General features: G+C 40.2%; 1 protein-coding gene across 1 annotated transcript in view; it reads left to right on the forward strand.

Annotated features, from left to right (window-relative positions):
* Positions 1–617: 617 nt before the first annotated feature.
* Positions 618–15188, forward strand: part of LOC137973691 (latrophilin-like protein LAT-2) — a 27331-nt gene continuing 12760 nt past the window's right edge. The window contains exons 1-8 of the mRNA XM_068820568.1: positions 618–688; positions 1622–1715; positions 2368–2417; positions 4203–4323; positions 4798–4898; positions 6333–6435; positions 8463–8613; positions 13789–13870. Of these exons, the coding sequence (XP_068676669.1) occupies positions 624–688; positions 1622–1715; positions 2368–2417; positions 4203–4323; positions 4798–4898; positions 6333–6435; positions 8463–8613; positions 13789–13870 (767 nt within the window). The 5' untranslated portion in view covers positions 618–623. The remainder of the gene's footprint in view (positions 689–1621; positions 1716–2367; positions 2418–4202; positions 4324–4797; positions 4899–6332; positions 6436–8462; positions 8614–13788; positions 13871–15188) is intronic.

The following is a 15188-nucleotide window of genomic DNA, read 5'->3' on the forward strand; positions in this document are numbered from 1 at the left end:
CTTTTTTATTTCCTTGTAGCTCATTATAAAAACAAAACACGACTTTAAAAGTCTGAAATCCCAAAACTCCCGTGCTTGTTATTAATTTTGCGGCGTACACACGCATTGCATTCTTAAACTAGTGAGCTTTTGACGTCATTTTCTCCTCGCTCCAGCTCTCTCAAGAACTTAAAGTTAGTAATGGCGGACCATTAAATAGGAAAATTCCAGTTAAAATAAACAGGTGTCTTTTTGAAATGAAGGCTTAAAAATTTGGTCGCTTATTGTTTAGTTAACATAGTTTTGAAATCCAAAGAAAAATAAGAATTGAATTTTGGTCACAGGGGTACTTTAATATAATTGCGTATGTTCCGTTTTCGTTGTAAACTAGACACTCGGGTCTTGGTTGTTTATCCCTGCGGCACGAGTTTGTGAAATAGCAAGTGCCATGTCTTACGAAGACACTTCAATAGCTGATGAATTTTCTTCGCTTTATGAACGGGCCACGTGATTGGTTGTGATTGGCCACACAAATTAAATTGTTGATTTCACGGAAACTCCATTCAATGCAGCTCCAATTATACTGGTGAGTAAACTAGTCACATTTTAGATTCTTTCGTTTTCTTTATTCAGGCGCGGTAGTTATGGGAGTGAGATATAAAAAACTGCATAGGCTGTTTACAACTGCAAACAACACGAACAAAAGCAGGTATGCCTTCCGCCATTCTACTTGATCACTGTAAGTCCCCCATGGTTATATTAAGCTCAAGGCACACGTCTTAACTTTTAAAACATTTGATGATCAAAAAATGTTCAAGCCGAGAGAGTGTGTTATCATGATCTTTTGAGACTGGAAAACGGTCATTTCACGTCGTTCAGCCACTGGCAACTTGTTGAACGGAACAGGGCTTGTCTTCTGTTTCGTTAAACTTCGAATTCCCTTTCGTGGTGAATGGTCAATTTTCAATTCCTATTGAACATTCAAACGTTTAACCTTTTTTTCGCCAGCTCTAGGCGAAACAACGAAATCTCGTACTCTGCGAGACCCTGAATGTATTTGCGGTGGTTAAGGTGCGCCTGGAATGCCGAGAAAAAAATGATTTTGAATGGTGAAAGAACAAAAGATCAGAGTCGAAGTGCGGGGGAATAATTCGCTTTTTTCGTTAAACGCAAACCAAGGAAAATCCAAAGTATTCCCGTACGTATCGGCACTGTTTTGTCATTTTACTCGCAGTTATCCATGATTTCAAAATTACTACCAAAAGCGATGACATATTTTAAAACTCAAGAGCAGTTCCCATCTCCCCCACCTTATAACGTGTTGAAAGCCTAAAAAACTACGTGTACATGTTGGGTGGGGCGGGAGGAGGGGGTGGACACGTATGTTTTACGTGTTTTGTATCCCGTTCAACTTCTTCACGCTTTATAAATACACATTTAATTTCCTCGTTGTCAAAACGTAGAGCCAAAAAAATCACAAGGAAATTTCTTCCCAACGAAGTGTCTGGTAGATCCTAATAAACTATAATTTGTTTCTTCCCGAGATCGGTTCGCTGAAGTCTGATGTTTATGTCACTTTTAGTCTTGTCTCGTTATCTTCACTTCATTCTGTTCTTTGTTTGTTTGTTTGTTTCTTTTACAGGACGATTAACACCAATATAATGTCAGCTTCACTATTTCCTCCTTCAAAAGCAGAGTTGCTAAAAAATGTCACCTTGGTCTTTAAGAACTTTAAGGTATCAGTGATTACATAATACACTTATTTGGCATTTTGCGTTCTCACATATGATCATTAGAGGACAGACGCATAGATGGCGTCATCAAAAAACAATCACAGAAGACGCCAAATTGTGGTAAGAACATCCGTGACACCGCCTGGTGTGCCACGTTTTTGTTCTTGCCACATTTTGACGTCATGCGGGATTTTTTTCTGAACAGACGCATGGCAACATGCAATTTATTTGCTAAATCTGTTCAGTCGGTTAAAAGGCCTTTTAGTTTATGATTGGCTAATAAATCAATGGACCTCAACCTTTCGTAAATAAAAGCATCATCCTTGAAAACAAATGAGTCGGTATGTTTGGAGATTGGCAGATTAATAATAAACTCATGATCTGTGATACTGATCGCTCGCCTAGCTCTGATTGCAGTTTAACCGATTTTGTCGTAAAAAAGTAAATTTGACGTATTCAAATTGGAAGAAATACGACGGCGGGATCAATTTTTTTGTCATTATTTTTTCTTCGTCCGTAGCATCGAAGACGCGCCTATTGAGTCCATTTGAGAATTTAACTAAGTTTAATCTTGTAGCTTTCGTCAGAGCAGAGTTTTAATTGCTTTTAATGGATGGATAGTTGCACAAGTTCCAAGAAGTTTACTTGACTTTAGTCCGCAGGAAATGAAAGAGAATGTGTGTTCTGGAATCTCTCAGAAAGCAAGTAAGAAAACTTAAAGTGTATATGGAAGATTTTTCTTTATTCACTCAATCAAAACATCATCGTTTTTGAGATTTAAAAAAAACCCAAAAAATTCCATACTGATTTACAGCCTTTTAAAGATCGCAATTTTCACTTCCGGGGACGGGGGATACACAACCGCGCTCGTAAGGAGACTGGAAATGGCAGTCCAGTGATGTCAATTGCCCGAAGCGGAAAATACCATAATACTCTTTGAGGCTCGTGAGGCATTCCTCATACACAGAGGGAAAAACACTGGAGCCTGCAGGCCTTAACAGAAGAGATGAAATGTAATTTAGTTTAGCTACCTTTTTATTTTCTTTTGTTTATTTTACCTTGTTATCATGTATTATTATCTTTCCTCTTTTTTTTATGCATTTCCGTTTTTATTAATTTTACACATCACGTAGCCTTTTTATGTCATTTCCGGTAAATATAAAGATCTTGTAACAAGCGTTTATCCATTCAATAAACCTGAAGAAGGATGGTGTTCGCCAGCCGAAATATTGTAACAACGCCTATATTCACGTTGTCTTGACCAACCTTTGCGGTATATTTTCTACTCCTTGTTTGTCTACCCAAATTTTGCATAAGCATTGTTTCCAACTTCTCTTGGGGCTTGGTCCCAAGAGAAAACAAAAACAATGCTTACTCAAAAATTTGGGTGGACAAACAAAGATGATTATGGTATTTCCCGCTTCGGGCAATACGGCAGAGCCAGCCGTTAGTTGACGTCACAGTTGTGCTAGCCCCAGTCTCCTTACCAGCGTGGTTTTGTATCCCTCCTTCCCCGGAAGTGAAAATGTTGATTTTTCATTCTAAAGGTCGCATGGAAGGAGAATCGATATGGAATTTTTTTCATTGTCTTTATCTCAGAAAACCATGATCTTTCAATTGAGTAAATGAAGGAAAATCTGTCATTGACACTTTAAACAATATCTGTGTAATATATAGATTTAGCCAAGCCTAAAGGCGGAGCTCCCGGCTTACCGGTATTTATTCTTACAATAAGTTAACCTGGCTTGAACCTGCGATCCAATCGAAACCCAGTACCTGGTCAACGGTCAACACCTGACCGAGATGAGCTCTAAACTTGAGCCCTCGACATGGTCACGTGTTACTACTCAGCCGATGCCTTGTTTTGACAGGTGTCAATTGATCATAAAATGATTTACCTAAACTAGCTGGAATATAGCCGCATGGTTAAGCTCTAAACTTGAGCCCGCGATATGGTCACATTGTCATACATGGAGGGTTGGACGTATGGTCGTACAGGGACCAAAACCAAATTTTCTCGCACAGATCAGTCAACATTTTTCTTACCCATGGTGCTTCGCGCGCGTGGACAGGAGCTCATCAAGGGGATCTCTACCTCCACTAATTCCTTGATTTAACCCTTTTCCGAATTTTTATTTTTATGTTAATTTTCTTTATCTTTTTTAGGAACAGGTTTTTCCCGCGAAAAGTATCATATTTCCTTTGATGCTGAGATAGCTTTGTTTTGATTGGCTTTTACAACAGTGGACGTGCTGAATCTCCCAAGGGAGGCGTTCTATAAGTAAAATCATGACGCACAGCGCGGGAAAGGCGCGGGAAGCTCCGAATAGTTTCTTTGGTTGGCTACGACGGCTGCGCGGGAATTTTGAGCTTATCACCGTGCGCAGCACTGCAAAACCCAAGAAATCCCGAATTTTTTTTTCCACACCAATTGAAGATTCATTTTACAAACTGTTCCATGGATAAACTAATATTTCTCTATTCATTAAGATGGTCAGGGGACGGTTGTTACGTCAATTTTACACCAGGCAGCTCAGAAACAGTGTGTGTTTGCAACCATTTAACACATTTTGCAGTGCTTATGGACCTCATAAATGTTGACGCTAAACTCGTAAGTGCACATAAATCTGTAATCGTTTCCATAATAGTCAAATAATTTTATAAAACATCATGTCGTGTATGAGACGAAAGAAGCGAGACCAGCACTACAAGATAAACACGGTCTGAATTACAAAAGTTATTTTAAAATTGAACACCGTTTGTATTTATATAGTTTAAATAGGCTAAAGTTTTACAAATACCCACAGCAACTTCCAACATATATAATATATATGTATTATGTATGTATTATGTGTTAGAAAAAAAACCATGAAAGACAAACCGAGCAAAATAACACACGTGTGCAATGCTTGGGTTTCGGAACTTGCCTGCCATCAGCCCAGTGTAAAACGTGTTTCGATCAGCCTTAGCGATGAGGATGAGATGTTCATTCTTATCTGTACCATGAAATGTTATGTGATCTGAATTCTCTTGTCCTCGGCTGTTCATCATGAATTATTAATGATTTTTTTACAATTTTTAACAGTCTCAAACGGACAGGAAACTATTGGAGATCCTCACGTATGTAGGCTTGGGATTGTCTATCCTGGAATCTGTCATCACTATAATCAGCCACTGGGTGCTAACGTACGTCACAAAAAATACATGAAATAAATCATCTTAAGAGTTTCTGCGTGGAGCTGTGTTTGTGATATGCAACCAGTTTATATAGGCATAAGTAACAAATACGTAATAGTAATAGGCCATTTGCACGATTGTATCATTTTATTAAGGACCTTACGAATCGAGAACCTTTACACGACGGCGCCGTTAGGTTGCGTGACATGTCTGCTACGCATGCCTCTATGAGCACTTGCCGGAGTCGCGCGAAAGTTGACGACATTGAAAATAGAAGCGATGTTAGTTGTCAAATTTTCTGTTGATGCTCCAGGTGTTTTTGCCGGGTCATCAAGTATCACATTTAGGGGCATGTTATTCAAGTAACGACCTTCTGCTGCACCATGGCGAATAGTCCAACTAAAAATAAAAGCGCTAGCGAAATTTAAAGGCAAATCTTCATGCATAGCTCTTGAGACACATGCATAAGAAGTGGTCATCTCGTCAGGCAGCTGAAGCTGTTCAGCAAGTTCATAAATGTCCTCCCCAGGCCTATAGAAACAAAACTGAACCTTGCATTCATCGTTTGTTTTGTCTTCCGAATCGAACGTTCCATAGTTCCTGTGTGAAAATCGTGTAAAAGTACAAATTCTACAGGAAGGAGACGCGGTACTGTGAGGTGACTCAACGGCGCCGTCTTGCAAACGTCGTCGACTCGTAAGCTCCCTATTATCAAGATCAGAAAGCTATAAAAATGTAGTAGTAGTAGTAGTAGTAGTAGTAGTAGTAGTAGTAGTAGTAGTAGTAGTAGTAGTAGTAGTAGTAGTAGTAGTAGTAGTAGTAGTAGTAGTAGTAGTAGTAGTAGTAAGATTTTTCTCCTTTTTTTGGGAAAAGAGACAATTGGTCGAGTTTGTTTGAGACTAGAAGCTACTCAAAGTATTTTCGAAGGAGGGACTGTGGCCCAGTGGTTAGGGTGGTTGCTTCGAGATCCAGAGCTTATGAGTTTTGACCCTTTATTGAATTTGATCCCTGGTTCAACTTCTCGGCTGCATTTGATTCTTAAAACAGTTTTTGTTCTGTTGCATCATTATATGTATCATTTGCCCAAAGAAGCCCCTTTGGGGAGTGGTCAGTTAAATATGAATGTATATGTAACATGTGCCGTTATGCAAATGATCTGGGTACAAATGTTGAGGGGCAATCAAAAGGACAAAGGAAGCTACTAAGGAATCTATTTTTTGCGTCATCCGTCATAACGGCGATACCACCGACAGTGGTAACAAAAGAAAATGAAGTGTAAAAATGATGCCGTGAATAGAGGTGGAGGGGGGGGGGGGGGGGGGGGGAAGGAAGAAGGGGCTCTAATAGAACATTTACAGTAGTGGCCCGGCCGCCCACCTCCATTTCATAATTAACAAATAATTGATGCGTGAGATCATGTTCTTTTTGTTTACTTTTCTTTAGAGAGAGGAGTTCGCCTTTATTCCAGATTCGTGTGAGCTTGATGTCCTCTCTATTGACAGGACAAATCACCTTTCTTGTTGGAATTAATGCCACGGCCAATAAGGTTAGTAAAAACCGAATGAATGAGGAAAATGGATGAGAGAAAGACGAGGCGAACGAAAGGAAAAACAGACTGTCTAATTGCGTAGGATGTGAGGCGAGCGCGCTAAGTAGTTACTAGATCGAATTGATACGCTATAGTCAGGTGTGAAACTTTATGACAACTACATAATATTACGTTAGGTGAGGTGAAGCTGCTGTGTGTATATAAAATGTCACACTCGACGGTCATTAATAACTAACCACTATTATCAATACGCCGGGCCGAATGACAAACTGCCCTCTGTAAAACCCGCCATTTTGCGGGCCAAACGGAAAATGCCCAGGCTGAAATGCATTTGCCCCCCTGACTCTGATTAACTGCGCATGCAAAGATGTCAAACAACGTCGCTCGGCCAATGAGATCCTGAGGATACCATTTCAATGCCAAACTTAGCGCGAATTATTGTTGATGTGATTTTCTTTTTTTTAACTCTTTTCTTCTCTCAATTTTTGCTCTTGTGTAGCTGATCGTATTATAGCAACAACATTCTATACCATAGATTCATGCTACATCTCTGTTAAACATTTTTCCCTATTAAATGAATTTGTACGATTTGGCCTTGTGTATACACCTTATTCCAAAATGGCCGCCATTTCGGTATTCTCTTGTTTCCGTGCAAATTGGCCCTTATGGCCTCGTCCATGGTTAGATATTCTAGTGATTTTTGCGTTTGAAAGCGAGGCCATAAGGGCCAATTTCCATGGAAACAAAAGAATAGTGAAATGGCTGCCATTTTGGAATAAGGTATATTGATAATAATGATTAATCACATGACTTTTGTTGGGCATATAGTTCATTCATGTCCCTCGTAGCGTGATTTGCACCCTGGCTCCGCTCGGGCGCAAATGATGCTACTCGGGCCACAAATAAACTATATGACCTCCAAAAGTCATGTAATTGCCTAATTCTCGAAACGAGTGCCAAGAGGGGTGCATGGAATGACCGTTGTGTTATGTATTTGTCAAAAAGTATCACACATGACTGTGGCATATCAATTTTAGTCACACCTGTTCGAAAATGGTTTAGGATGACTAATTGGTACGTGCTCTTGCTTTGCCACTGTTTCGCAGCCGAGCCATAAATTAAACTGAGAAAACGAAAGGAAAGGAAAAGAAAGGAACTTTATTTAAATGTCTAGTCATTCGAGCGCTGGAGCACTAATTGGGGACACTGTAAACTGAAATTAACAATTAACACAAATCAAGTCAAATATTGGTTTTTGAGGAGGGGGGAAACCGGATTTCCCGGAGAAAACCTCTCGGTGCAGAGTAGAGAACCAACAAACTCAACCCACATGTGACGCCGAGTCAGGGAATCGAACCCAGGCCACATTGGTGGGAAGGGAGTGCTCTCACCACTGCGCCATTCCTGCACAAGGGCCGAAACTCACACTACGGCCCCGAAAACGGACCAGTTAGTTCGTCAGGGGTATGAAGCGTAGGCCCTGTACTGCATGTATTAATAAAACTGATTTGTTCATAATCATCATCAAAGAAACCAAACACTGGTCGCAAAGACTCGACGTTATGGTATGACCTAGGACCCGTCGAAAGTCCCGAAACTTTTCGGGTCTTTTTCGAGTGGCATAACTCCCTATGAACTTTATGAATGGAGAGTCACCAAACTTAATAGCCATTTTGCCTTTCGTTATTTTGAAAACATATCAAAAGGCCATCTTGCCAAAAAAAAATTGGATAGCAGTTTTGTTAATGCCCTTTCTGGTCCGAAAAGATTTCGGGACGTTGGAGAAACGGGCCCCTGGTTATACTAGCAAACTCCAGATTGGAGCACAAACGCTATCACGAATAGGAATTCTCTGTTCTGCACATGCGGACTAGCTTTGGATTGCGCTATTTTTTTTCTTTGTGCATCAACTCATACTCCACTCTACAGGTCCCTCATGACTTGGAAGGGAGGTTACGGATCCTAGTGCATCTGTTCTTGCAGTCAATTGCACCAATGACCGGCTTCTCAATTATATTTTACAGGGCGCCTGTGTGGCGGCAGCCGCTTTAATGCAGTACTTTTTTATGGCAGCTTTATGCTGGATGCTGGTGGATGGAATTCATCTTTACTTGTTCACTGTTAAGGTCTACAACGTTAGCCATAAAATGCTCGTGTATCATCTCTTGTCATGGGGTAAGCCCATAATGGTTAAAATCAAACTGTATCGATTTCGTAGCTCCTTCAACGTATCATACAGTACTTCTATATTCTATTTTACCACAATTGCTTGTAATCTCGCAATCTGATTGGCTAATTTTCCGTTGTCGACAACAGTCTAGACAGCGCTGTATGCGTCATGTTCGCGTCAATTTGTCACGCAATGTAATAGCCAATCAGGAACGCCCATTCTGGGAAATAAACCAATCATATTGCGAGAAAGTTATAGACAACGCTTGCTCTTTCTTCGAGTCATGATTTTGGTCACGCTCTGAACTGATAAAAATTTTCTTTGGCGTTGAATATTGTGGCAAAAAACAAATCGAAAGTGGTTGAGCGTTGTCTGTATTCTTATCGACAACGACATTCGTCATCAGAGTGGTGAAAATTTGTTGTGGACTCACTCGGCTGGGTCTCCTGAGTCCACAACATTTTGACCACGTCGAGTTGTTGCATTTGCAAGTGAAGTGCTGCAAATGAGATGTGGAAGTATTGAGTAATATTTGCACAACTTTTAAAGCTTGCAGTTGTATTTAATACATTGAAACAATTGAATGATTTAAGACAACAATGTTTTTATTGACTCAACTGCATAAAAGATGTCTTATAACTGAATTATGAACCCTTTTGCTTTTTTTTTTTCTAAGTATTGACTTATAATATTATTTCCGGCTAAGTGTTGCTTCTTTTATGTTCAAATAAATGCTCAACATAGAGATTTAACGTTCTTTCGGTAGAAATTTTTTGTAATTTCATTTCCCCGTAAAAAATTTGCACAACAAGAACAAAGATAAACATCACGTCACTCACGAACACAATTCAAAGGTCGCATTATTCTCTTGCAAAACAGAGATGTTTTAATTGATAGCCAAGGTCCACTCTTTAGCAATCACCCTTTGAAATTTCAGAGAAATCGAACTTCCGCGAATATTTTATGATTATTTTTTAGAGACATGATGAAAGGCATGCAGGCAAAAGCGATAACGTAACTTACGCGTCAGGGGCACCCAGCGAATCCGTTCCTCACTTTATCTGCTCCAGAGGAATCTTGCTGGCTGGCAAAAATACAGGTGTTCCGATGAGCTGGCTGGGAATTACTGACTTTTTCTAGCATTTCAACCCGAGCTGGCTGTAGAAACTCTGAAAACTTATCTAGCTGGCTGGGAAATTTCTTGTGTCTTGCTGGGAAAAAGGAACAGATAATGCTTTCCCAGAAACACTGAAAAACACCTGAAAATGGCTTAATAACATTTATTTTCATTAACTGGGGTATAATAATACATTTTACAACAAATTGGTCGTTGGGTGCCCCTGACGCGTCGCCAAAAGTGATGATTTTTTTTGTCACAATATGCCTCCCAATCAAAAAGTATCATATCAGAAACCTGAAATCATTCTAAAAGGTATTCTACGCAAAATGTAGGTAATTTTGAGAGTGGAAAACAAGTTAACGGCCGAAGTTATAGAGAAGTCGCGTGGAATTCTAATGATCGATGTTTATGCAACAGAGTCAGAACTTTACAGTTTTTCACATGAATATCGGTTACGATTGCGATGTTTTTCAATAAAAACCAGCCAGATGCCTTCGCTAGGCTCCAAAGAAGCTCTCAATGTAATTTTTCCGTGACTTCGACTAAAATCCTTTTTTTTTTCCTCGACTGCGGACGACATTTTTTTCTCGCTGGAGGGTCACAGAATGACGTCAAAATCATCAGGACAGACAGACAGACACAAAATCGAGAAATCGAGATTTTTCCTGGCATATAGAGCACACAGGGATACCGTCAAGATTAGTGTTGCTGCTCGCTTTGTGGCTCGCAGCAATAATGACATTCCATATCATAAGATAACACAGGCAATTCAAACAATGAATCTAAGCATGATGACCATAATCATTGTACTGAGAGATACAGTCGAACCTGTATATAACGGCCACCCTGGGGACTTGAGAAACTGGCCGCTTAATACAGGTGGCCGCTTAATACAGGATCACTAAAAATACTCACTGGGCGTGGTCTAATGTCAATTTTAATGGCGTATCATACAAATACACTTCATGCAAGGAAACAATAGAACAATCAACACTCTTTCAAGCGATCTACTGGCTTTAAACAAAGTTCAGTGCCAACTTGTAACTTAACGGCAAAATAAAAGTGATATTAAAGTATACAATTATTGTACTGCATTTCTATGACTAGGTTCACAACAAAATATCTAATTCCGTTATTTCATAGTTGTTCAATGTGCATAAATAAAGGAAATGTTTCTAATTAAAAGTAGCACAATAGACAACAAAACTGTTCAAGTTAAAGAAGTAATAGGGTAGGAAATACGAAGTCTTAAAAAAGTCGGACATGTACGTCGCCTTTTTGACTACCAAATTATCGGCGGACGTTTTGTAAGACATCCAAGACATCCCACTATTGACTCATAATCTGATGTGGTTCACTTGGAAAGTTCTTTCTACAGCTAAAATATGACAAAGGAACTTCTTCACGTCTACTTTTGTATCCGTGGGTACCATGCATACTTGAGTATATGGGAGCCAAAAGTCGATGAGATGTACGCATTGAAGCGAGAGCCGCAAAATAAGGAAGACTCAAATACTGTGGCAATTGTTCGCCCAAAATTACGGAAAAATTACGTGGCAAAACCACTTCGAAACCATATTCTCACCCTAATTAAATTATGGACGATTATGAAGTGATTGGACATGCACCTAAGTTGATGGCATTGTGGCTAACCAAATTTTTTGAAATGGCCTACAAACAAAGGGAAAGTTACGGTGAAAGGGCAAGCGAGTTAACAGAGGTGGAGGTTATGGCCTGGAAATCCCTTGCGAGTATGGGTTTGAAGGCGATCCATTCTCCATCACATGGCTAAAGAACAAGCTAATTGAAGACGAATTTCTAGCTGAAGAGTGAAGCATATCTTCAAAACGATTATTTTTTTGCGTTTTTGATTTTGTACTGTACTTAAGCACATTGCAGACATCTGAAAAGCGTTAACGACACTAAAGAACCTATTGTCAGTTTACAGTAGCTTTGCAAATGATATTTCTTCATAGTGATGAAGGACTGCATTTTAAACACAATAAAACACCACATAAAATGGCATACGGCTTAGTTTCCGTTTAGGGTGGCCGCTTAATACAGGTAAAAATAACAAAGAAAGACAAACATGGGACGGCACAGGGTGGCCGCGGCCGCTTAATACAGGTGGCCGCCTAATACAGGTAACAAATACAGCGTTTGTATGAGCGAAAAATCGGGACTTTGAAAACTGGCCGCTTAATACAGAGCTGTTATATACAGGTTCGACTCCTGCAAAGAAGCACTCGGATTTTTTCGAGTATCCTCGAGTCTACATCGAAAATAAAATTTTTCATCATCATCATCATTATTATCTTCTTAATCCAATATTAACATACGCTGAGTCGGGCACGCATTTTCTTCCATTACTTGCTCGCTCGCTCGCTCGCTCGCTCGCTCGCTCGCTCACTCACTCACTCACTCACTCACTCACTCACTCACTCACTCACTCACTCACTCACTCACTCGCTCGCTCGCTGCCTGACTGACTGACTGACTGACTGACTGTCTGACAGACAGACAAAAGCTTAGTTCCAAATGGACTCATCGAACATGGCGTCTCTTATTTCTTTAATATTCTACAATCCAGTGTCAGTCTTGATGATGTCAATGTATGCAGTTCTTGGTCTACCTCGATTTAGGTGACCAAGTTGCGGTTTCCAAACCGCACTTTATAATCGAAGCCGTTTCTTTACAGGTAGCCCAAGCTCGATACACGAGTATCCACTGTACTGTAGTACATTATGCAAGAGTAGAAATATAAGGATTTGTATGGGGAAAACGGTTTTTGTCAAAATTCAAAAAAATATTCACGATTTAAAAGACAAAAATAGCTTACCTTGCTTCAGTCTTGTGTGTTTTTGTCTCTGGTATGATTTCTGGGTTTATTAAGAGCGATTTAGGTGGTTTTTGGTTCCTCTTCTTTTCCCTCTATCAGTATTCTTTCCCAAGGTTGGGCACCGAGACGAAGCCGCCGGAATCATCGAAAGAAAAAAAAAATCGCTCCCAAGGATTCGATCGCCTCGAAATTCCACGTAGATCACGAACGATACCTCCGCTAGCTATTCGTCTTCTTCATTCGAGCCGCTTGTACGCTGAGAAGGAATTAAGGCCAACCAAACTCTGCAAACATTTGCTTGCTTTCAATGGGCACAACTTGGGTGCTCAATCGTGAGTCTTATTGCGCGTCGCTAAAGGATCTTCCAACGGTTTGGTTAACGCGGGTTGTGAATAAAGCCTCATTCGATGGCTTTCGAAGCAAACGTTTTCAGAGTTGGGCGGCCCTTAATCCCTTCTATCGTCTGTGATCTACTGACGATATATTTCTACTCTTGCATAATATATCGAGCTTGGGGTACCTGTGGTTTCTTCATTGTGAGGGGCACGGATTGTTTCACAGACTCTTGGGAGACTCCCGTAGGGTTCCTGATTAGTCATTTGTTCTTGCCTATGCACGTTCAGGGCCGTTCGCAGCATTCTAGTGTAGCATCCATTGACAATTTTCCCCAGCATATTGGTCAGGGTCCACGTTTCAATCTCACTAAGCATCCTCTGCTATCTGGCTTTAGTTGTCTCCATGGTCTCGTCCCAGATGGTATCTAAAACATTCACGCCCCTTTGCAGTTTTTTTCTTCAATTCCTCGCTTCATCTTAGTCCCTCTTTTCCCTCTCGTCCTCCCGGAGGACGTGCTTGTTTTGCACATCCGAACTATGTACGTCATCATCTTGTCTCTCTCACTTGAGTGCAAAGTTCGTCCTGCTGGGTCCTGCTCCATATTTCTACATTGACACTTAACTCGGAAGATATCGATGGTCACATACGTCTAATTTCTTTCTATGTGGATTTGTTTTTTGCTTTGTTTCTGCCCCGTACAAAACCACTGACATTCATGTCTAACGGTTTGTGCCTACACATCTAGATCTTGAGGTTAGATTACAGCTACGAAATACCAAGCGCTCTATGCCACTTGTTGTTGGTCGTCAACAGCACTAAAGCTATGTCGAAACTTATGGCAGAAACGACAAGGGTGTATTAATATCACACTTTTCTCCATTTTAGGGATACCTGCAGTTTTTGTCAGCATATCTTTGGGCATCGCGACTGGAAAAGACGGAATCGATAGTTTTGTCAACGACAAATAGTAAGCTTATCATTTTTGTTAGCAAGCTCTTGCCTTAAGAAAGAGCTCATTGCCAGAAATTAGGGACAAGATGGCGGTTGCGCGTGCGCACAAAGGCCATAATGGCTGCGAATTCGTACAAGAAAATGTATGGAGATAAAGAAACTTGTTCAAATATATCGGTTATGAGCTTACGGATCTTCGGAGCCCGACTCGAAACACGTTAAGTGCTGTGTAACCTTCGCATCTGGGTTGAAAATGGCTAATTTACTTACTTCCCGAAGTGGCCACTTTCATCTCTCGTTGTAGGCTCCATTTCTCTTTACATTGTCTTAAAAGCTTGCCGAAGTCATGCGAAATACTCGTCGATTAGAGGATAAACCCTTCACTGAAGTAAATTTGCCCGACTCAATATCACTTCTGCGATGTAAGATGTTTCCGAAACAGTCGTAAAAAAGACGATTTTTGCACCGCAATATACTTCTAAAGGCGCATTATTTTGTCCATTTCCATCTGTAGTCCAGTAATGGACGCCATATTTGCGAATGACCCATTTCGGTCAGACAAGGAAAAGGGAAAGCTTCACAACTCCAAACTTCACCTGATGGTCATTTTGTTTGTTGCTATAAATCCACAGATGTTTCACGGGATATAAACTAGGTTCCAGGCTTTTAAATATCCACGATTGGCATACCAGGCTTGGTTTTAATGGAAGTATATACGCGGGAAAATTAAACACAAATCCGCAAAATAAAGCTTTGCTTACACCATATAAAACAAAATGTCTGAGATTCTTGAGAGTTACAAAAAACGAAAAATAGAATGGGCACTAAAGATGGGAACAGAATTTCCTCTTCAGATTCAGTGAAGTACAGTTTTACTTACATCTGCGTCCTGTTTTCTTCCTATGAGCCGCTCGGCATGGTAGACACCTAAAATATTCTTGGAAGATGTTTTTTTCTTGCCTTTTTTTCGTAAAACAGATCCACAGAGCTCAAATTATTTAAAATATCGTGGGGGATACGTTTTCCTTGACTGCGATAAACTTTGTCCGCCATTTTGAAAATGAGATTCCGCTGACAATTAATCACGGGCGCAAAATGTCCACGATTTCTGGCAATGTTTTTTTTTTTGTTTTAACAGATAAGGAACTACTTTACTTCTCCTAGAGAATATAAATGGGATGTCCTGCATATCCTGTATATTGATTTGCGGACTTGAGGTGATTGATGACTGAGAAATCATTGCAGCGAAATCAGGCATGGCTGACGGCCGCTTGAAAAAAAAAATCGAGGTTTGATCAGTCGTTGAAGCCTTTATTGCTTCTCAGAATTCTTAA

Source organism: Montipora foliosa, chromosome 1 (genome assembly GCF_036669935.1).
Source record: "Montipora foliosa isolate CH-2021 chromosome 1, ASM3666993v2, whole genome shotgun sequence".
NCBI lineage: Eukaryota > Metazoa > Cnidaria > Anthozoa > Scleractinia > Acroporidae > Montipora > Montipora foliosa.